Genomic DNA, 23,597 nt, shown 5'->3' on the forward strand with positions numbered 1-23,597 from the left:
GAATTAACACATGAAGTACCAGGATCGCCTCTCTTACTATCTTAGCTAGAATAAACAATAAAAGGAAATAACCTGTCTTAGTAGTTAGTACATTGATTAACTCTTAACAATGCTGTTTGACTTTTTTCCCCTGCTAGTGTTGTGTAATATGTACTATCATAGTAATGGGAGGTCTATTCAACCTATTGGTCACTTGCAGGTTCATGCTGATGAGACAAAAAGTAGCCTTCAGTTTGCAAGTAGAGCATTACGTGTGACTAATTGTGCTCGTGTAAATGAGGTTCGGTGTGACTGAACTTTCATTATCTGTCTTGTGAGAATTTCAATCCTTTATTTGTCTTTTTTTTGGCCCTATTGAGAGATGTCGTTTTCTTATGATCTATGCATTTAGCGTTTACAACTAGACTACATTTTCATTGGATATCCTTGCAAAATTTACCTATACTGTAGTTCTTTCTTTCTTGTTGACAGATTTTAACAGATGCTGCTTTGCTCAAGCGTCAGAAGAAGGAAATTGAGGAGCTACGAGCAAAACTGCGGGTTATTAGCGTCTCTACTAAGGGTTATGTTTGATCAGTGTGAAATTGCTTGTCCATACATTTACTGTGTTTTTTGCTTTAGGAATCACATTCAGAACATCTTGAAGAGGAGATTCTCAACCTGCGGAATACATTATTAAAGGTTTTCCAACATCTTGGTTTAGTGATCTAAATTTTATGGTAATGCTTTTCACACAGTTCTTATTGTTTGCAATCTCCCTTGGTAGAGTGAACTGGAAAGGGAGCGAATAGCTTTGGAGTTGCAACAGGAAAAGGAAGCTCAAGCTCAACGTGAAAGAAGGTTGCAAGAGCAAGATAGGAAAATAGAGAACTTGAGATCAATGGTGTTTCATTCCAACAGGGATGAGAAATTTGGTCATTATAAAAAGGTTTCAATATACTATACACTATTATCTTTATAATTACATGTAGAGGTTGTGTTTCTTTTATCACAGTAAACCTCATTCAGTGCCGTGGATAATTTTGTGATATTCTCAGTTATAATCTTTTCCTAAGTCTCTTGTGGGTGGTGATTAACTGATCAACAAATTGGAGTTCTGGTACTTCCTACATTTGTAGATGAAAAGTTATGCTCTTTCCTTGTTTAAATAAGACATGACAATGTATTGTTTCCTTACTGCAGTGCTGAACCGGAAGGAGAGCATTCTTTGTCCTATAGATTTTGTCTACTATGCTTTCCTTGATATTGACTAGTCTAGTTCTTTTTTCCCCTCCTTTCAGTTAACAAGCATTCTATGTCTTCGGTCTGACTATTCCCATGGGTCCACACCGATACCACAATTGCATGCACCAGGTCATGCAGGGGTTGAACAAGAGCCATTCAACGACTTATCTAGTTCATTATGTTGAAGATTCATGGGATTTGAATATTGCATACAGTTATCTTATCAATCCTATTGAATTGACTAAGATTCATGAGAACTTGAGATCAATGGTGTTTTATTCAAACAGGGATGAGAAATTTGGTCATTATAAAAGATTTCAATTTGCTTCTTCTCCATTGAATTGACTAAGTTAGTTAAATCCCCAAAGTGGTACTCCATATGCATGTGGATATAAGGCTCTCTTTAGTATGAATTCATTGTCAGAAATTGAAATTGAAATTAGGGTGTTTTGTAAGATTTTGCATCTTGTTTGTGAGAAATGAAATAAATTTGATCTGGAATAGTGAAATAGTTAATGAGCTTGTTCAAAAATTTCATTGAAATTCTTTCAACCTATTTCATAATAAGTTGTCTAAAGACCACATGTTTGCTAGTAGGTGAACCTGTCAATGTCACTTGCCTTACATACCTTATAACCAACCTCTCCCTCTCTTTCTCAACCCAAATTAGCCAGTAAGAAAGAATGAGAATGTTTAAAAACATTGAGTTTTTTTTTTTTTGTAAAAAGCTTCTCATGTGTTATACAGATTCCATGTATAGTTTTCTTGTTTGTGCCCAGCAACATCTTCCCCCACCCTCTCCCTGTTTCTTGTTTCTTCCTTTGTGATGTGTCAGGTTAGTTCCTTACTTCCTTTTCTTGATTGGAACATTTTTCTGTCTTAGTATTATTAGCTAGCTGTGAGAATTGTATCTCAACCACATCATTGGGGAAATATCTGCCAGCTGTCTTTGTTAGTCCATTTAATTTATTCTTTTTCTTCTTCATATTAATTAGAATTCTGCTCTCTGCTTGTAGGATAAGAGGAGGGATACATGGTGTCCAGGTGCTCTTTCACGAGACAGTCTTAAAGAGGTACCCAGTGTAGGTTTTGCAACTAAATGTTTTATATGTTGTACTGTATCTATAAATCCATAAACCCATGGATTTCTATCATCATTACTGTTTCAAGAATTTTCCTGTTAGTACCTTTTATGTCAGTGCTTCTGCTATGTCATTGTCATAGCGCAGCTACATAATTGGAGGCTTGTTTTCTTGTTTTATACCTCCCTTTCTCAATAGAAGAGCTATAAATTAGGAGTCTTTCTATGTTTCTATTTTCATGCATCATCTTCTTTATTAGGGATTGCAAATTTGGGGTGGTAAATTTGGGAAGTGGGAACCATTTTGACTCATGTATTTTTTCTGGGTGGAGAAACTGTTGAGGACACTAAATAATTTACTGTGTTTGAATCATTAACAATTTAATTGAAGGGAAAAGCCTGAAAATTTTTGCTTTGGTTGTGCTTTTATGACATTCCTGAAGATGGGTTTGATTTCAATAGTAAGAACGGAAATTAAGCATATGGATAGGCTTTTCTTCTGGTTATCATTTTGACAGCATGTTTTTTGGTATGGGACCGGTGGTGTAAGAGGATCTCCGATTGCCTGGGAGGTTCTAAACATGGCCTACAATTTAATGAGTTACTGCCAGAGCAAGTACAAAAATAAAGATTGGAAGAAAATACCAACTTGATTGGTTTGAGAGGAATTCCATCATCTAGACAAAAAAAGCAGGGAAAAGTTAAAGAACCATTTGAAAAACATGCGCATAAATGATCTTAGGTGTTTCTTTGTTGGAGGATTTACAACTGGGGTGGAAGAGGATTTTTTTTTTAAAACTTTGTTTATTGTTGGTTTGTTGGGGTTCATGGAAGAAAGCATTTTTGGTATATCTTTGAAGGCTCAAACTCAATGGCATAGTTGTTGGTCATGTGTTCTAATAGAATTTTGATATTTTCAGCTGAGTAATCCTAAATGTTAGAAAACAACCTTTAAATAATCAAAACAACAGCTGAACTTGAACAGAGAAAAGAGAGAAGAAGAAGAAGAAGAGAAGAGAGATGAAAAACTAGCAGAAGAGGCCTTTGATTCTAGCTAAAGAGTCTAGAATCACAGAGCCCTTTTATTTATGGCTTCTAATGAATCTAATACAACTTGAGAGACAAATAATTGTCCTTATAGAAAAAAGAAACAAAAACTTACAACTTTAGTAACTTTTTAGCTCCTAAAATAGAAAGTTCTGGAAATAGAAACTACCACCAAAATAGAAACTATGCTTTCTAGAAACTCACAAAACTTATGTAGCAAGACTCCTACATTAGAAATAGAAAGTAAAGTAGCATCATTAGCATAATACTGTTCACGTGAACAGTGAAAACAGCTTTTACTGTTCACGTGAACAGTAAAATAGCCTAAACTTGCTTATACGTCAACACTCTCCCTCAAACTGGAGCATACAAATCTCCCATGCTTAGCTTGCAACCGATAGACTGAAAACATGGTCTAAATAGAGCTTTGGTGAACAAATCAGCTAGTTGGTCAGTAGAGCTCACAAAAGTAGTCATTATAAGCTTCTTCTTGATTGCATCACGCATAAAGTGACAGTCTGCCTCTATATGCTTCGTCCTCTCATGGAACATTGGATTACTAGCAATGTAAGTGGCTGCCTGATTATCACAAAACATTTTCATAGGGGCAGAAACTGGAAATCCCATTTCCTCTAATAACGAACGAAGCCACTTCAATTCAGCAGTGGTGTGGGCCATAGCTTCAACACTAGATCGGGTAATGGTGGACTGTTTCTTATTCATCCAAGTCACAAGATTTCCACCAAGAAAAGTACAATAATCTGTAGTTGACCGGCGATCAATGATGGATACAGCCCAATCTGCATAAAAAAAGGCAACCGGGTCCATACTCCTTTTTTTGATAGATGAGCCCTTTTTCGGGCGCACTCTTGAGGTGCCAAAGTACTCTCATCGCTGCGTCCCAATGGGCCTTCCTAGGAGACTGCATAAACTGACTCAACACACCAATAGAATAATAATTATCAGGACGAGTAACAGTAAGATAAATAAGTTTCCCAATAGGACTCCTGTAACGATGGACATCATCCAACAAGTCACCATCATCACGTCCTAACTTCAACTGAGGATCCATGGGAATGTCACTAAGTTTAGAAGCAAGAATGCTAGTCTCAGTCAAAAGATCTAACACATACTTCCTTTATGACAAACTTACTCCCTGTTTACTACGGATCACTTCAATCCCCAAGAAATATTGTAGATCACCTAAGTCTTTGGTTTGGAAAGATTTCTGTAAGTGTGCCTTGACTGTATGGATTGCATCAACATCACTACTTGAAAGAATAATATCATCAACATAAACTGCCATAATGACAACACAATCACTCTGCCATCTAACAAAGTTAAAGTGATCAGAATAACACTGTACAAATCCAAAGACTCTATAGTCTTGCTAAATTTCTCAAACCAAGCCTGTGGAGACTGTTTGAGTCCATAAATCGCTTTGTGAAGCCTGCAAACACGAACGTTGTCCTCCCCTTGAGCAACATACCCTGGAGGTTGCTCCATGTAAACTTCTTCATGAAGATCACCATATAAGAATGCATTTTTGATGTCAAGCTAAAAAAGAGACCAATCATAATTCATAGCCAAAGAGATCAAAACAAGGATAGAATTAAGTCTCGCCATAGGAGAAAAATTCTCAAAATAATCCACATCATATGTTTGTATATAGCCTTTAGCCATCAAGTGGGCCTTGAGCTTTTCAGCCGTACCATTAGAATGATACTTAACAGTATACACCCACTGACAGCGAACCACATCTTTCCCAAGGGGTAAGTTTACTAAAAAACCCATGTATGACGAGACTGTAAAGCATCCATTTCCACATCCATGGCGGCTTTCTAGCTAGGAATCTTAAGAGCCTTGGTATGATGGGTTGGAATATGAATGGCAAACATAGACAAAGCAAGGCAACGAAAGCTAGGAGGGAGATGAGAGATAGAGACAAAATTGGAAACATGGTAAACATGTTAGAGTGTAAAGTATAAGTATGAGTACCTTTCCTCAAAGCAATTGGTAAGTTATCTGAAGGCGGAGTGGGATCTCCACCAGAAGAATCCACCGGAGGAGAGGATGAAGAAGGAACATCTGTTGGGCCAACTTCAGGCTTCTTTAAAGGAGAACCGCTAATATTGTTAGGAGGAACTCTACTATCCATAGTATGTTCCGCCAACTCATGTCTCGGTTGATAAACCTGTAGAGGAACATCGCTAGTGGAAGGAATTAAAAAGGGAATAAGAGGAGTATCATCCAAAACATAGTTTTCAACAGACACAGATTGATTAGGATAATAAGGAGTCTTAAAAAAAGGTCACATCCGCACTTATAAATTTTTTGCGAAGACCCGTATCGTAACAGCGAAAACCTTTTTGAGTACATGAGTATCCAAGAAAATTACACCTAACAGAACGGTGGGAAAGTTTATCCAAAGAAATTTTTTGGGTGGAACTAAAAACAGTTCTCTATTGGGAAAAAAAAATTGAAAAAGGAGATTTTTCAGAAAGCAAAGTCATAGGCATTTGATTAATTAAATGGCCAGTTGTCAAAACCGTATCACACCAGTAACTCTTGGGAACATTCATCTGAATCAAAATAGCACATGCAACTAAGAGGTGACGATTTTTGCATTCAGCCACTCCATTTTGTTGGGGAGTGAATGAACAATTGGTTTCATGAATCATTCCAAGAGAATCACAAAGGTTAGATATATCATGTTGCACATATTCTAAGCATTATCAGACCGACACATTTTAATAGGAAGAGAAAATCGAGTCCGAATTTCATGAATAAAACTTTTATATGTAGTTAAGAACTCTGTTTGATCCTTTAAAAGATACAACCATGTAAGACGGGAGAAATCGTCCACGAAAGTGACAAAATATCGAAAACCATGCCTATTACTACTTCTACAAGGACCCCAAATACTGGAATGAACAAGAGAAAACAATGAGTCACTACGAGGGATAGAGCATGGAGGATAGGTGGCACGATGATGCTTCCCTAACTCACACGCTTCATAATTTAATTTAGACACTGATTTAAAAGAAGGAAGTAAAATTTTTAATCTAGGTAAAGACAGAAGGCCTAAATGACAGTGCCACTGGAGAGCATCTACACCATCATCAGAGAGAGTCGCAATAGGGGCAGTATAGTCCAGATAGTAGTGTCTGTTCCTTTCACACTCTCCACCAATCATCTTCCTTGTGTGAAGGTCCTGGAAAACACAATAAATGGGAGTAAAAGTCACAGAGCAGTTTAGTGCTTTAGTTAACTGACTAACAGATAATAAGTTAAAAGGAAAGTTAGCAACATGAAGTACGGATGACAAAGAAAGAGAAGGTGTAGGAGAAACACTTCCAGAGTCTAGAATAGGTGTGGAAGTCCCATTAGCTATGATAACAGAATTTTTAGTGGTAGATTTAAAGAAAGAGCTGAAAAGTGATGACTTACCAGTCATGTGGGAACTGGGAAGAGGCCCCTGAATTGATGATTCAGGGGGTGGGAGTAGAAGTGAGAAGTGCTGTGTTACTTGCATGAGAAAGTGTGGCAATATAAGTACTAATGGTTGTGGAAGTGCCAGTCTCAATATTTTGCATTCGGTGAAGTTTGGCTTACATTGTCTCTTAGAGTCTTAGACAAGTCCCTTGAAGAAGATCCATAACCACTATCGTTGTTTGCTACAGTATCAGTACCACCATCAGAAATGACATGATTGGCTAGGTTGGCCCACTTTGGCTTTCCATGTTTGGCCCAACAAGCATCCTCTAAGTGACCTGTTTTACCACAATGAGTACAAAGTCGAGATGTCTTATCAGACAATTGAACACCACGACGTTCATAAAACTTACTAACTCCCCTTAAACAACGACCATGTCCCCTTCCACGAGAGGTAGTGAAGGCTGAAGTTTCTCCTTTAGAACTTTTTTCTAGAGAACTCCCTTCAGGTAAGGGAATCTGTTGAAGTCTAGAATATGCTTCACTAAGGTTAGGGCCATGCTCACCAGCAAAAAGATGTCCTTTGACAGATTTTAGTTCATAATTTAATCCTGTAAGAAACTTGGATACAAAAAATTCATTTCGTTGGGCCTTAAACTTCTCCATATCTATTGTGAGAGGTTGAAAGACATTCAACTCCTCCATCATGCCTTTAAAGGAGTTGTAATAATCCTGCAGAGACTTGTCAGTTTGCTGAAATTGAAATAACTTTTCATAAATACTAAAAATCCGAGTCATATTTTTAATGTGGAAATAGGTCTTTTTCAACTCATCCCATATTCCTTGTGCTGTCTTATGGAACATAACATTCGCTGCAATATCAGGTTCCATACTATTCCACATCCAAATTTTGATGATTGCATCATCTTGGATCCAACTAAAATAGGATTTGTCAGTCTGAGCAGGAGGTTCATCCTTAAATGAACTTAAGCTTACTTTTTGCAAGTATGTACACCCGAACCGCTTGTGACCACAAGTAATTAGAACTACCTTTGAGCTTGATAGATGTAATTTGAACGTTTACATGATCTCCTTGAGATCCTTTAGATTCAGCCGTACTCATGGTTGTGTCACTTGTAAGTGAAGACATTAAACTGAGGTAGATGTCACTCAAATAAGTTTTCCAGAACTTGAAGTAGAATGAGCACCCAAAAAAAAAAAAAAAAAAAAAAAACTGCAACCTTAGGACCAAATAGGAGAAAAAAAAAAAAAAGGTTCGCAAAGTGCAGCAAAAAGAGGTAACGAAGGTAGGTAGAAAACAATATTTAATCCTATTAATCCTAGTTCTGGAACTTGTAAGAGTAAGGTAATAGGTAGAGAAGATTAGTTCACATGAATACCTGATCTAACAGTCCATAATATACAACATTAGGTGGTTGCACACCTAGGAAAACAGAAAAACAAAAGAGAACTCTAGAAGAGAATATTGAGAACAACATTGTTTTGATTAAAAAAAGCTTTGATGCCATGTTAGAAAACAAGCTTTAAATAATCAAAATAGCAGCTGAACTTGAACCGAGAAAGAGAGAAGAAGAAGAGAAGAGAGATGAAGAACCAACAAAAGAGGCTTGTGATTCTAGCTAAAGAGTCTACAATCATAGAACCCTTTTATTTATAGCTTCTAATGAATTTAATACAACTTGAGAGACAAATAATAGTCCTCTAGAAAAAAGAAACAAAAAATTACAGTTTTACTAACTTTCTAGCTCCTAAAATAGAAAGTTTTGGAAATAGAAATTACCACCAAAATAGAAACTATGCTTTCTAGAAACTCCCAAAACTTATGTAGCAAGACTTGTACATTAGAAATAGAAAGTAGAGTAGCATCACTAGCATAATACTGTTAACGTGAACAGTAAAATAACCCAAATTTGCGCATACTTCAACACTAAAGAATGTTACTTTTTTTTTTGGGGGGGGGGGGGGGAACTTAAAATCTTATATTACTAGCTGGGCGTACAAAATTTTTGTTTGGCTGGTGGACCTTCTTGTTCATTTTTCTACTTGTGTAGGGTTCTTTTCGTTTTAATTGTATAGCTTTGTGTTGAAATATGATTCATAAGTTCTTACAACCATGTAATGCATTAGTTCTTTCCGTTTGCAAGTTGATGTTTGGTGCTATGATCTCCCACTTATGGTGGAAAATAACCTTAGGAGATGGATCTCCAACTCCAAATCTTTAGGCTTGATTTGGAATGCCATTTACTTTGATGTCTCAGCTAGACTTTAGACACTCCCTCACGCCTCAATTTTTGCTACCCCAGGGAACAGGCTGAGAGTTGTTACCTGGGGTCTAGACACTCCCCTTTTGCTGCCTAGTTGACTTTAGCCCTCCCCCTTCTTTTCCCCCTCTTCTTGTACATTTCTCTTTCCCCCTCTTGGGTTTTGGTTATGGTATTCTTCATTCATCAATGTTATGCATTAGTTTTGTGCTCTTCCTTGAAAGTGCTTTATCTATTTCCTTATTAGTGCTTTGGGATAATCTTAAAGAAGTATTTCTCCAAAATATCTCTGTGTCACTCTTTTTGAGTGTAGAACAGTAGATCACCAAAGCCACATCATATTATGGCTCTCATAAGTATGCATCCAATTCACTGATTGAAATGAAATGGGTTGATATCTTCTTTAAAACCCATAATTTATGATGACTTGGTCTCCTAAATAATTCTTGCTAGCTGAGATGACGAATGTGGAAAATGTCTTTGTTTGACATCTTCGAACTGCAGAGCAAACAGTTCATTATGGGAAGCAGGTGGGGGTTGGGACACAGAAAACCAATGTTGATTTGGTTGATACTAAGTTGAGAAGGTTTATGCGTTGGTAGGAGATATGATGGGAAAAGCAACACTGACTGAAGAAATGAAGTCTCAGAATTAGCTTGAAATTTTATATTCAGGTAGCTTTAGATGTGGGTCTTGATACCTGGAGATGGAAGTCATTATTTCATTGTACTTACTGTGAGCTTATTAGCACTAAGCTCTAGTTTCTCTTAAATTTATTTTTACTCCTGATTAGAAATGCCAAATGATCCTCTTACTTTTCTTCTTAATTCCAAACTAAAAATGACAAAAAACGTGAGAAGCAAGTAAACCACCTTTACATTGTAAGGATCTGTCAGGATTTTAATTAATTAGGAAGAATCACCTCTTTACTCTTTCATAAAATAATATCTATTTTTTGAACTTGCATGCTGATTGATTTTCTTGTGAGAGAATTTAGTGGTAAAGGAACTACTGATATTCTACCGTTACTTTAGGTGTCCTCCGAAGCACACTCAGGGGCTTCTGTTATGGGGGCCACAAGAGCTCGACGAGATATCGGGTTGCCGGTTCCTTTTGAAGAACTAATCAGGGAAAATGAAGTCACGGCATCTCCTCAAGATAGCTGCATACCTGATAAAAATTGCAATGATGATTCAACAGAGGACTGTAAAATTCCTGATCCCAGTGCATTGTTGCACGTAACTAATAGAAGAAAACCACCACTGAAAAAGAAAAGCTCAGTTGTGGTGTGCAATCTTCCCAACTTTTTTCTGTTTCTTTGCATTGACAACTTCAACCTTTACAATTTTACTTTGTATTCGTCACAGGAAACCTCTGAATTAGCAGAAATGCAGGCAGAATATGAGGCTTTACTTTTAAAATTTGAGACTCAGGTTTCGCTATTTTTCCTTATTTTTGTCTTCTTACATTTCTTTCCTCACAAAACTTCATCATGTTATTTGCTTTACCATCTGCAGATGACAGCAAAAGATGTAGAAATTGAATGCTTAACTAGAAAATTAACTGATGCCTCGTGCTACTCAAACGGAGAAAATATGGATTCTTCTAGCGGCAAGCTAAGTGTTAATACATTTGGTGGAGATAGAAATCTTACATCGAGGGAGTCAGAGGCAATTATTGTGATCAAACAACTTCAGGAACAGGTCCTTTTTATTAATATTACTGATAAAGTATAATTTTTGATAGAGTTTTATCAAGATTGTGCCGTCTTATGTTTTTCATGTTTAGGTCATGCATCTTGGTTTCTTGTTGCAGATTAAGACATTAGAGGTGGAGAAATCTACAATTCAAAAAAATCTGGATAATGTTGTTGAATTAGCAACAGAACAGAACATATCTGCCAGAGATAAGTATGATGAGGTAATCTTGATATAAAAGATACACGTGCCATGTGACAAAAAAAATGGACTAATGAATCCAATCTTCTTTATCTATCTCTACTGGTTGCTTCTATAGTTATATATTGTTTGTGACTTTGTTCGTGTGTATAATCTCAGTTGAATTCTTATATTTATGTATGTGAACTAAACTGAGCTCCAGTTGATTTTATATTTGCAAATCAGTTCACCACTCAGTTCTGTGTCAGAAACCATCAGCATTGATTGTAAATAAATGTTATGACACCCATCATAGTTGCAATAAGGCTTCTTCTTGTTACTGTTATGACTTCCATCAGACTACTTCTTTTATTTTAGAGTTACTTGTATTTGAGTCACTAATTATGGGCTGAAACTCGTGTATATAAAAAAAAAAATATTGCAAGTTATAGTCGGAAACCACTATGCTGAAGTGAAACCTTAAAATGGCCTATTGGACACATCATATATTCATGCATTAATGCTCAAAGATCAAAATCCAAACAAGTTTAATATACTACACATGTTCATAGTTCAAAATTGCAAGTTCAAATGATAATCCAATGATCAAAGTTTCAATTTGAGAGTTGAGACTTGAGACCCAATGTGTTAAGTTCACTGTCTCGTCTCATTAAATGGAAAAAGAGAGATATCTCATGAGATGTTGGTGAGTCCTTAGAATTGTTTGACCATGCTGTTGGGTTTGTCTAATTTTCTAGGTTGGTTTGTGATGTGAGTTATGTAGGGGTGTTTGGTAGATGAATGTCAAAGTGAGAGTGAGACATGTACTCGAGGTGAATACCAGCAACAGTCCCTCCCCCACACACCCCCCACAAAAATGAAAAAGAAAAAAAAAGAAATGGCATATTTGGGCAGATATTATAAATTCTCATGCTACAACTATTGATGGTAGGGGTGACATTTCCACTTCTGAATCTCGGTCCAGTGAATCACTTGCCCAAGTATTATTTTGAGATGTTCTACATACGAATGTCATCAAACATGCCTTGGAAATAGAGGACTCAGAACTGCTGACTTCCATAATAGGGTAAACCATCGCAATTGATCAATGATAGATAACAAATCTTCACCGTACACAACTTTCATTGTATTGTGCTCTCCAAAGTCCAAAGGGCTACTCCTTTTAATCTTAAAAGGTGTCAGGTTGTAATCCCATTCTAAGCTTGCGTTTTTGGATAATCCATGGAAGATCTTGATCTCGAGCAAGATCTCGCCACCTTGAAATACCGAGAGCTTGACCATCTTGGCGAGATCTCGGTCGAGATATGCAATTTTTTGGCGTCAAGTTGTTGGCCTATTTCGGTGAGTTTAGGGTCCCAATTGGGCTAAAACTTGGTATTTAGCCTATTTAAGGCTTTTTGAACATTGGTGGCCTTGGATTTTTCAAAAAACAACCCTAAGTATGATTTCTAAGTCTACCCATAGTGTGAAACCGAAATGTTGTAGGATTAGGGAATGCAAGGGTACACAACATGTAATATAGAATCTTTAAGACATATAAATGAAAAGCAAGTGTATCAAATGCATCAAATAACCTAAATGTCATCAAAATTCCATCCATATGAGTATCGCAATCTTAATTTTCAAGAATAGAATAATAAAATTATACAACCATTAGAAGTTCCATATAAGTCATTAAATCATAAGTTCGTAAGACAAGGAGAGAATGATTGATCTTCCTTTGATGTTGTAGATGTGCTAAGAGTAGTTACAAGTGGAAAAATCCAGCCAAAATCCGCCAAAAAAAGGCAAAAATTAAGAGTTCCAGCGAGATGGCAAGATATAGCGAGTTATAGTGAGATATGGCGAGATATCCCGACTCTTTGCTCTCAATCTCCATCTCATCTCGCTTCTTTGAAAAAGCAAGATATCTCGCGAGATCTCCCACCATGGGATAATCTAGCTACAGGAGCATTTGGAATGGAAAGCTTTCTTCCCCTTTCCACCTTACTTTTTGGTCATAGGAGTGCTGGTTCCACCTTACTTTTTGGGGTTTTTTTTTTTTTTTTTTTTTTCCTGGGAAAAGATTTAGAAGTTTCGTACGTGTCATGCAGCTCACAATCTGTCAAACAAAATTCTAGTACCCCAACAGAAATTTGCACAACCACTGAAGATAATTGTGGTTTAATTGGTTACCTAGTTTGCTTATTACTAATACAAGTTATTGAACTAGCTGAAGCGTTCAATAGGAAGCATAAACTTTGGTAGCTGGAGGTCAAACTGCTTTTCTTATCACTTGGAGGATTATTCTCACTAAGTACTTTAAGATCCTTTTTATTGATTGTTAATTGTACATTTCTATGTTTGTTTATTGTGTCAACTTGCTTGCTTTCTTACAATTTCAATTGTGTTCCTTGTTGTCTGTCTAATTAGTCATGGAAGAGGGTTGCATTGGCAGTCAGAGCATGTGTGTGAGAATGATCTATCATTTTGAATGGGAAGACATGTGGGTTAAGAGTCTTAAGACTAGATGCCTAGATTTCTTTTTTCTAGAAGTACTAGGAAGTACTAAAATTTCTTAGCCCAGTCAGTAACCACAGGAGATTGTTACTAATATTGCTTTTGGTCCCGTGTTATTTTAGTCATAATTCATTGTTCCAATGGTAATTCTCTATATTTTGGTTGTCCCTGAGTGCAGGTATGTAAATATGTATACTCTCATTTATCTATATCATTAAAATTTACATGAAGACAGCCTTACATTTTTATGTCAGTGCAAGTTCAAATGGACCTCATGACTTGTAAATTGTTTGACTGTTGCTGCTAAAGAGGCTTATTTTGTTTTTCTTAAGTTCTAACAAAAATTATACTGTACTATGTTATATTATATTATATTTTTATTCTCCTAGATCAATCAAAAGCTTCTAAATGCATGTGAGGAGGCCGGAGTAGCCCATGAAGAAGCATTGATCAGAAAGATCGAGGTGCACATTCTCTACTTTTACCCTTTGTTTCCCATCCTTCCACATTCGCTTTCATCATGCTTTTTTGTAACTTATAATTTTTTGGTATCCCCATCGTATGAACATTTTTAGGAAGATAACGCTGCATACTTGATTGGGCTGTCAAAGGAAATTCAAGGAATACAACTAGAAATTCAGGATTCAATAGATGTCACTGGGAGTATGTCATCTGTCATGGATGAGCTTTTTGAAAGTGTCTCTGCTGTGCCAAATTTGTTCTTGGTGAGTATTGTAGATGAGCTTTTGACAACTTTTAATATGATTTCTGCAGTCTTGTTATGATTATACTTTGTACTTATCTTAAATATTTAATGTTTTCTATCACGCTCAACAGCAATTTTGGAAATATTCTGCTTCTGCTCAATTTTAAGTAGTTTTTGTAGGATCTGAGGTCATCCTTTTGTGAAGGTTCTGTCCAACTAAAATCCATCATGAGTCATTATGAAAATACACAGTGTTACATGCGGGAAAAAGTTTTGGAACTTGAAAACGAAAAGGTGAGTTTGTGGTTTGTCATCTAAGATTTGGGCAAATACCTTTTATCAACTGTCAAGAAATTTTCTGCTGCAATATTTGTTTGAGTGCAACTCATTTGTATTATCAATAGATGAATCTCCATAAGAAGGTCGAAGAGCTTGGACTAGAGCTACAGAATTCGGAAAAGGTTTTGATGGTAAGCCACTTTTTTATCTGCGATCCTCTTTGTTGTTATTTCACCCATGCTGATAATTTTAAAATTTTGTTGTAGGAGCACTGCCAAAAAGAAGAGTTGGAGAAAACTGAATTGCTTTCTGAAATTCAAAATCTTGAGAAAGAAGTTGTATGCTTGTCATCTTGTTCCTTGTTAAAAGAAAAAGAAAATTTGAGAAAAGAAGTTGAAAAAACAAAAATGAAGTTGAAGGACACTGAATCGAAGCTTAGGAATGCCATCCAGGAAAAGACCAAATTAGAGGTTTTTCAGAACCTTATTATGTTGCCTGAATGCTTTCTGTGTTTGGGTTCTGAAATTTTTACTAAATGATGTTGTCTATCTTTGGTTGGTGGATGCTGTCATTTAAAATGTACAGGGCGAAAAAGCATATGCTGAAAGAGAGATAAAACAATTGCATGGTCAAAAGACTCTTCTGGAACGCGATATATGTAAACGTGACTCAATTGCTGGCAGAAGGCGTGATTCAGTTGCTGACAGGAGGCGTGAATCAAAGGCCTTCGACTCAAACAAGGCAAAAGTTCACAATAGCTCCTATGAGCAGACATTGCAGGTAAAGTGACCAGAATTTGGACATTGATCTATATTCTCAAATGCATTATCATCTTTATCTCTGATGTAACTTTATTTATTTTTATTATGAGGTCTGAGGAACAGATTCAATTCCTAGCAAGGTTGTAACACATCAATAATCTTTTAAGTTAATTTCATTAATTAAATATGTTATTAAAATCCTTTCTATCTGTATACTGTTTCTCAGGCATAATATGAAATTTTTTTTTCCTGAATTATAAAATTTTGGGTCTTCATGTCGAAGAAGGGTTGTTCATTTTAGATACTATTATCTCTTGGAAGGGGTTGTACATGTGTACCAAAGTTATAAGTTTTGGTTCTTTGGCCTAAATTTGAGAAATTTGAGATCTTGGTCAGCAAATTGAAACTAGTATCAATTTGAAATCTTTCAGTTGAATTATCGGGGTTTTTTTTCTGGTCATTTGAGTCTGTATCTGGAACTTACAGGGGATTCTTTTTTTAATCCTCAAATGTCTCCTTTAGGCTAAAAATTTAGGGTGCACTAACCCACAAAAAAAGAAAGAAAAGAAACTAAAACTAAGGAATTTAATTTTCTGGGAGAAAACTGATTTTCTACCAAAATGAGGCACTGATGTGCCAAAAATGAAATTCTAGGTTGGCTTTTATAAAGCTATTATTGAGAAAACTTTTTTTTTTTTTCCAAATTTAGATCAGTTATATTTGATATGAATCGTTCCCAGGTTATTGAGTCTTTAACTGTGAAACTTCTAACTGAGTTCATTCAAGGAAGATTTAATTATATGGCTTATAATTGTTATATTTGTGACTAGAATTCAACCTTACCTTCTTGAGCTTAGTCGGTTAAATATTTGGCAGTTTCAGTGTTTCACTGCCTTCCTTGCTATTAATGTAACTAAAAGTACACTGTGACTGAAGAAAGCTTCTTCCTCTTAATTATTTATGTGTTTCTGGTAATAGGAAGAGTACAAGAAACTAGAAGTTCTTGCATTTGAGATGGAGACAACAATTGCTTCTTTAGAAGAGGAATTGGAAGCTGCAAAAACAGAGAAGGCAGAGGCGATTATTAGAAATGAAGTCCTCACCTCTGAGTTGGAAGATGTGTCCAACAAATTGGAATCGTCAGACTTTGAGCTGAAAATGTCTAAGGAAGAGGTTTTAAACATTGTAAGCATTTTTGTCTTGTAAATCTGTAATTGATTCTATTCTTCCATGTGCTCACGATTTTGACAATCCTTGATAATCTTACTATTTTTTACCTTCAGTTATCCATATTCTTAATACTTCTTAAAATATTTTTTCATTCTCGAAATTTTGTCTGTCACAGAAGTTAAAGCTGACTGAATCTGAGGCTATGTATCACAATATGGATAGCTCTCTCAATAAGTTGCTAGAGGAAAAAGAAGACTTAGCAATGGTAGTGATAACTGATAAAAACTGGTGTTTTTGTTGGATATACTGTCTTGTCACAACCCCTTATGCTTAAATTCATGGACTTACCTGAACTTTTGATTGTAATTCTTCCAGCAACTTACCAGTGCCCTTCTGGAACTGGAGGAGGAGAAAGCAATATGGGCTGCAAAGGAGAGGGCTTCCATTGATGCTATTGCGGGAAAAACTAGGTTAACCAATGATGAGATTTTGTTGCTCTCGAAGGAGTTGTCTGAGGTAACATTAAGATTTTAATTAGGAAATGCCAAAGTAGTGCCGGATAATTAGCTCTCAAGTACTCCTTCCACCCCTCATGAGAAAGAAGCATACCTAATTTTGTTGCGAGGAAGCATTGTGTCAGAGATGAGTCAGCATATAGTTAATTTTGTCTTGCAACTACCATATGCAATAGCTAACAAGCATAAATGTATCAGCTTGTGTTCTTATCCAAAGGGATAGGGTGCATGTTTGGCAGTATTTTAGGTGCCATGCCAAGTAAATGTCACTAATGAAGCTCTATGTGGTTTTAGTTCTTGAATGCATATGTTCAGTTCTAGGGCTAATTTCTTACTGGAAACTACTATTTTCTGCCACTCCAGTCACTGTATCTAATTTTTTTTTAATTAAGATTGCAATCTAGACCCCCCTCCAAACCCTCTCTCCACCCTCTTCTCCCACACCGATAAAAAAAGAAGAAAAAGCACGCACTATGAAAATAAAAATGAAAATGGTAAGAAACATGTATAGTTGATAGAATCAAGAGAAGAAATCAATTCTCTGAAACTCAATTCATGGTACCCAATGCTGCAGAAAGTGGAGAATGTAGATGAAGAAGACAATAGAGAAGATAGGAGAAAGAAATTTACAGTAGACCTTTAAGTTACTATTCTTCTTAGTCTTTGATCCTAACTTTGGAGAAGGCTGCGATGAAGATGTTTTTGATATAATGAGACAGATATATCCTCCACTTGGGCAATCTTGGTGGTTTGCCTTTTACTGGTTTGGAGGTGGGAAGTCATTGGATCATTAGGCAACGTACTGTTTATTTATCAGCCTCTGGATCTAGTGTCGTTTATGCATTGGTGATATTTCCATCATTCCATGTTATTCGAAAAATTCCCTGCTTTATAAATTTAAGTGTGGAATAACTGAATTCCTTGGATGATCAATGTGACCCCCAAGCCTCTTATTTATAATAATGTGAAATATATAAAATAACATGATTACCCTCACTAAACAACTGAATAATAAAACCTGAACTATAACTTATTATTAGACCAACCAGCAAATAAACCGAAGCAGCCAACACTCCCCCTCAAGTTGAGCATAAATGTTAGTCATGCCCAACTTGCTCAAAATAGGGTAGAAGTCTCCTTCCTTCAGCCCTTTGGTAAAGATGTCAGCTACTTGATCTCCAGATCTCACAGAAGGCATGCATTTCAGCCTTTGCTCCAACTTTCCTTTGACAAAAAATCTATCTATCTAAATATGTTTTGTATGATCATGTTGCACTAGATTATTGGCTATACTGATGGCAACCTTGTTGTCACAATACAACATCATGGGGCTTGTAACAGGAAACCCAATATCTTCTAATAGACCCTTCAGCCATAAAAGCTCACATACTCCTCAAACCATGGGCCTATACTTAGCCTCTGTGCTAGACAATGCTACCACATTTTGCTTCTTACTCCTCCAAGTCACTAGATTTCCCCCAAAAAATGTACAATATCTTGATATTGATTTTCTGTCAGGTGAACTAGCCCAATCAACATCTGTATAAGCTTCCACTTTCAAATTATCTGAGGGTGACAGGAGTATTCCCTTTCTTGGTGTGGACTTCACTCATTTCAGATATTGAAGTATTCTAGTAACAACACTCATAAACTGGCTCACTAGACTTATAGAAAAAGCAATGTTGGGTCTGGTGTGGGACAAATAAATCAATTCCCAACCAACCTTTGATATCACCCTTTATCGACTGGTACTCCCTCTTTCTCTTTAAGCTTAAGGCTTGCTTCAATTGGGGTATCCATTGCTTTACATTCCAACATTCCCACTTCTGAAAGTAAGTCTAGAATATACTTACGTTGGGATAAATAAATGCCCTTGTCTGATGTTGCGACCTCATATCCTAGGAAATACTTGAGTTTCCCTAGATCTTTAACCTCAAACTCCTTGCCAAGGTAGCTCTTTAGCTTTTGTATTTCTACCCCATCATTCCCAGTGATGACAATATCATCCACATAAACAATAAGAATAGTAATGTGAGTTCCTGACCTTTTCACAAAGAGAGTATTACTTTGCTTGTAACCAATCGATGTCACGGCCTTTTGGAGGTGTCCAAACCAGCACCATTCAGCTACAACAAACATAGACTCCATTCTCCAAGTCATTTTAATACTTAAATAACTAATTGAAAGATAAAATATGTAAGTAATTTATAATAGACTAACTTACCTCCAGGGGCGGATTCCCATCTCGAAATGAGCACAGAATGACCGGAACTCCCATTGGCATCCCTAAATGCCTTCATCTAATATATAATGGAAAAAAAAAAAAAAAACAATAACTAGGTTAATACTTAATAACTTAGTATAAAGTTATGAATTGTGAATATCAAACCACAATCTCACCTTCATAAGGACGACTGCTTGTTTAGATGGGTCCAATTCCAATTTCTCCACTACAGTTTGGACGACATCTATCAAATCTCGCCTCATCCCAAGCATGTCTTTGTAATGGTACTTGGGATTTAGATAGTATGACTGTGTAAGAAAAAGCATAAATAAGAGGGAACAATCTATATTTATTAGTGTGATAATATAATAAAAATTAAATTGACTACTAGACTTAACAACTCACTAGCCTTATGTAATGGATCCTGCGACATAAACTCCCAACAATTTGGATGATGTTGAGGATTTTCTTATTGCCCTATGGGTAGACTTCAGCAACTTGCTGCTTCATCCTATCTACTACTTGCTCATATGTGTGGTAGAGTAGGTGTTCTTTGCTGATCTACCATCCTTAACACATGCACCACAAGCTCAAGCATCTTCACCACTATCCTCACATTATTCCAGAAACTGTCATCGTGTATGGTCAGCTGTGCTCTCCTTCCTCCAATGGATGAAGAATCCTCTCAGTTAAATCACTACTCTGATGCAAACATGCTCTTAAGACCAATCTTCCTACTCTTAAAGCTTTGTAGTGCTATCCAAATAGTAGCAAATTTGGTTATGCCTGGCCTCACTAAGTCGCCCTGACACTTGTCATTCATCATCTTTAATGCATAGGTGTGGTTATAGATGAAGGTGCTAACTTGTCATGCTTGCTTCACGGTCTTTTTCACAGGCTTGACCTTCCCCATGTCCTTTAGCATTAGATCAATGCAGTGAACAACAAATGGAGTCCAAAAGAGCCTATATCTGTGCATCAAGGCATCAATATAAAGTCATAAAAGGTATATGTAATGTAATATGTATTTAAAAATTAAAATTAGAACTAGAAGTATAAACATGTTTTGATACTTGGAATTCTTTGTCATCTTCAATCTAGCTTACTTGTAGTTGGAGCCATTATCAATCATGATTTGGATCACATTCTCCACTCCAACCTCCTTCGCCACTTGCTTCAATAATTTGTAAATGTATTTTGCATCCTTCTTCTCATTGGATGCATCTACGACTACTTGACTTTGAGGAACATTGTCCTCCTAACACAATTCAACATGAAATTGATGATGGACTGTCTAGTGGGACCAGTCCAACCGTTAGCCATCACAGTCACTCCATAATGAGCCCATCTAGGCTTTAATCCATTAATGTACTTATTCAAGTCCTCTTTATGCTTAGGCAAATAGACATTATATATCTCATGTGAAGTGGGCCCTTGTACGCTACTCCCAACCCTGCCTATCTCCTCAATCATATCCCTATAGTAGGGCCCTTGGGCTATATGTGTTGGAATATTATGGTACATAGCCCATTTGGAGAAAGCCATCCCCACTTTCTCCTTCACACTCCCCCACAAATGCTTTAACTTTCTCTACTTTTGCTCAAGCCTCCTAAATAAGGTGGATCATTACGAAGAATCTCTAAATCCGAATCTGTAGGATGTGCTGATGAAGCTTTACCCCTTGTTGGGGCCCGTGGATAGGAATCTCCTTCCGCACACTGACTCCTCCTCATAAGGACTTGGGAGTTGCGTGTGTCTCCCATACCTATTGGCTCTCTGGAGGACCCACAACCCATTGTCTCTGCTGCCTCCTCATGTCATCATTCCTTGCATGCTCCTTATTCATAATCATCGCCCTCCTCATCCGTGTGGACTCTGGGTCAGGGTCACATCTAGACTCTCTTGGCTTTGCTGGGTCAAATTTGTGCTCTCTTGGCTCTAGAAGGTCATCTAGGGATGCATCCCTAAACTCCTCCCTCTGTGTTCTCTTCTCTTTCATCTTTTGCTTTTCCCCAGCCAAGTATGAGGCCATCGCCTTCTCGACCTCTGTGGGCACCCTTTGGCATCCTACTACATCCCTACTTCCCCCAGCTTGATGCACCTTCAATCTAGTGGCCCCACCTCCTCCTATCTGTTTCTTGCAATAATTGCACTCAATCTTCTTCCTATTGACTGTTAATGGCCTCCTGTGTTGCCAGAGTATGTCTGACATCTTTCAAAGGGAGCGCCTGATACAAAAAATACACATTAAGTATCTTAAAAAATATTACAATAAGCTCAAAAAATTACATACATGCTACTATAAAGAATCTCCTACATTTAAATATATAAAAAATTTAATTAGTATTTTTTTAATATTTAAATAAAATTTTAAAATACTTTTATATTTTTCAAACAATTAAAATGAAAAATGAGAAACAAAAAAAAATCTGATTCAACACCATCGCAGCATAGATGAAGTGATGGCATCTCACATTCATTAATTTGAAGCTCATACATGAGTGTCTACATGTGTATTTTAGGAATATACATATTTTAGAAAATAATTTTAAAAAAGAGAAAAATAACAAAATAGTAGCAATAAGCAAAAATTAATTTTAACTTCACATAATCTTAGATCAACTCTCGGACTAAACATACTTAAATTTGAAAGCAATTGAAATTGATTGAGCCATTAACAAAACAAAAATAAAAAAATGGAGAACTTTATTAACTCACCTTGTTTGATTCTCAAAAACCCAACAATGGACGAGCAAGAGTGGAGTAGGAATGCAAAGAAGTTGCTAAAATGAGGTGAAGTGGGGGTAGAATCCAAGAGAAATGAGAAAAAAAAAAAAAAGGTTTAGACTCCAAATCTCCACTAGCGGAACTCATCAAATTAGAGGCACCTGCATCATTTCGCAGGTTCCCGCTCAAAACATGTGATTTTTTTTTTTAACTGAAGAAGTTATGTTTCATAATGGTATGGAATTTTGTGTCATTTCGACCAAAATTTCATACCGTTTTGGTCGAAACATTTGATTCCAATGAAATATTCTACATTTCTTTTCGTTTTAAAAAAGTGCAGTAATTTCGCTCAAAAATTTGTTCCATGTATCTTATCACTTGTTTTTCATTTATATGTCCTAATGCTTCTATATTTCATGATTTACAACCTTTCATGTTCATTCCTGCAGCATTTTGATTTCAAACTTAGGGCCCATTTAGAACTCATACTTAGGGTTGTTTTCTCACAAATCTAAGACTGTTAGTGTGTTTAGAAAGCCTAAGATAGGCTAAATACCAACTTTGAGCCCAATGTGACCCTTAAAACCCTCGAGATAGGCCCTCGAGTTCACTCGAGTTGGCCCGGGAAAAAACTACTAGATCTCGAGCGAGATTTCGCTTTTCCTAAAGGGCAAGATAGCCCTCAAGAGCCAGATCTTGAACCTCAGTAAATTGTCAAAGTTTAATACAGTACCAAAATGCAAAGTGGATTATTTAACTTTGTCTCCACTTTCTTCCACTTATAGAAATATGAAGAATGGATGTGTGAGAGTAGAGTGCTGCTTGTATTGCTGTGTAACAGCATGTAATTATCATTTCTGCTGATTTCATATCCCATGCCATTGCTAAGGGAGTTGGATATTGGATGGATTCAGGGAGTTACTGAAAAGATAAAAATTCATCCTGAGTTTGATTTGTTACAGAAAACATTTTCTTTCAAACAGAATGGTAAATAAGTTGGTGAATATTGTACTGTTTTAAGAGTATGTGGAGGAATGAACATCTTTCAGCTTTTTCCAACTGATCTTGGAGCATTGAAATCTCAACATACAAAGTTCAGTTTCCTAGTTCCTATATGGTTTAGACCCACCCTGTCAAAAGTCAGTCGCTTACAGGAGAGTGTTGCCTTTGCTGAATGAGGCTTTTTGTTCCATTTGGTGGATTCTCTTTCAGTTGCCATCTGAATCATCTCCTTGAGGATGATTCTGCATTTATTATTGAAAACTCTGGTTGTTGGTGTGCTCAGTTTTTTCTGATCTGAGGTAAGGTTCTAGAGGAGGGAGGGGACATGCTACCAGTGGTTGGACAGCACAATAGTCTAATTAGCCCTTGAATTAATGCTTTCATCTTTGTAAGCTTAATAATACAGTTGAAAAATGTTGGGCAAAGTATGGTAAATTTGAATTGGCATAGCAGTTTCCAGTTTTGCTACCACTGCCTCACACTTTTATGTATATACCATTTCTTAATAAACTCTGTAAAGGGTGCACTTAAAGTACCTTGAATGTCCCTCTGAAATGAAGGTTGAAATTACATTCAGTCCTTCACTCCTTCAAATAATTCAAAAGGTAATGGTTATCTGATGCCATTTATGTCTTGGGTTTTGGAAATTGATGAGTTCTCGCCTGGTTCTGGTGATTGTTTTGTCAGCGATTGTGTTCGCCTTCTTTTATGTCCTTATTCTGAACTGGTCAATAGTCTTGTTTGCAT

General features: G+C 36.6%; 1 protein-coding gene across 4 annotated transcripts in view; it reads left to right on the forward strand.

Annotated features, from left to right (window-relative positions):
* Nucleotides 1-23,597, forward strand: part of LOC149001912 (P-loop containing nucleoside triphosphate hydrolases superfamily protein) — a 50,383-nt gene that overhangs the window by 18,845 nt on the left and 7,941 nt on the right. For 3 of the 4 annotated variants that reach the window (XM_089136328.1, XM_089136330.1, XM_089136331.1), the window contains 18 exons: nucleotides 200-280; nucleotides 472-540; nucleotides 622-681; nucleotides 767-928; nucleotides 2,241-2,306; nucleotides 10,104-10,355; nucleotides 10,437-10,502; nucleotides 10,587-10,772; nucleotides 10,885-10,989; nucleotides 13,856-13,930; nucleotides 14,042-14,191; nucleotides 14,353-14,466; nucleotides 14,577-14,642; nucleotides 14,718-14,921; nucleotides 15,037-15,231; nucleotides 16,191-16,397; nucleotides 16,558-16,647; nucleotides 16,758-16,898. In XM_089136328.1, the coding sequence (XP_088992454.1) occupies nucleotides 200-280; nucleotides 472-540; nucleotides 622-681; nucleotides 767-928; nucleotides 2,241-2,306; nucleotides 10,104-10,355; nucleotides 10,437-10,502; nucleotides 10,587-10,772; nucleotides 10,885-10,989; nucleotides 13,856-13,930; nucleotides 14,042-14,191; nucleotides 14,353-14,466; nucleotides 14,577-14,642; nucleotides 14,718-14,921; nucleotides 15,037-15,231; nucleotides 16,191-16,397; nucleotides 16,558-16,647; nucleotides 16,758-16,898 (2,289 nt within the window). The remainder of the gene's footprint in view (nucleotides 1-199; nucleotides 281-471; nucleotides 541-621; nucleotides 682-766; nucleotides 929-2,240; nucleotides 2,307-10,103; nucleotides 10,356-10,436; nucleotides 10,503-10,586; nucleotides 10,773-10,884; nucleotides 10,990-13,855; nucleotides 13,931-14,041; nucleotides 14,192-14,352; nucleotides 14,467-14,576; nucleotides 14,643-14,717; nucleotides 14,922-15,036; nucleotides 15,232-16,190; nucleotides 16,398-16,557; nucleotides 16,648-16,757; nucleotides 16,899-23,597) is intronic. The other variant, XM_089136329.1, reaches the window with a different exon arrangement.

This window comes from Hakea prostrata, chromosome 10 (assembly GCF_041222555.1).
Source record: "Hakea prostrata isolate BN-2017 chromosome 10, UWA_Hpros_2, whole genome shotgun sequence".
Classification (NCBI taxonomy): domain Eukaryota; kingdom Viridiplantae; phylum Streptophyta; class Magnoliopsida; order Proteales; family Proteaceae; genus Hakea; species Hakea prostrata.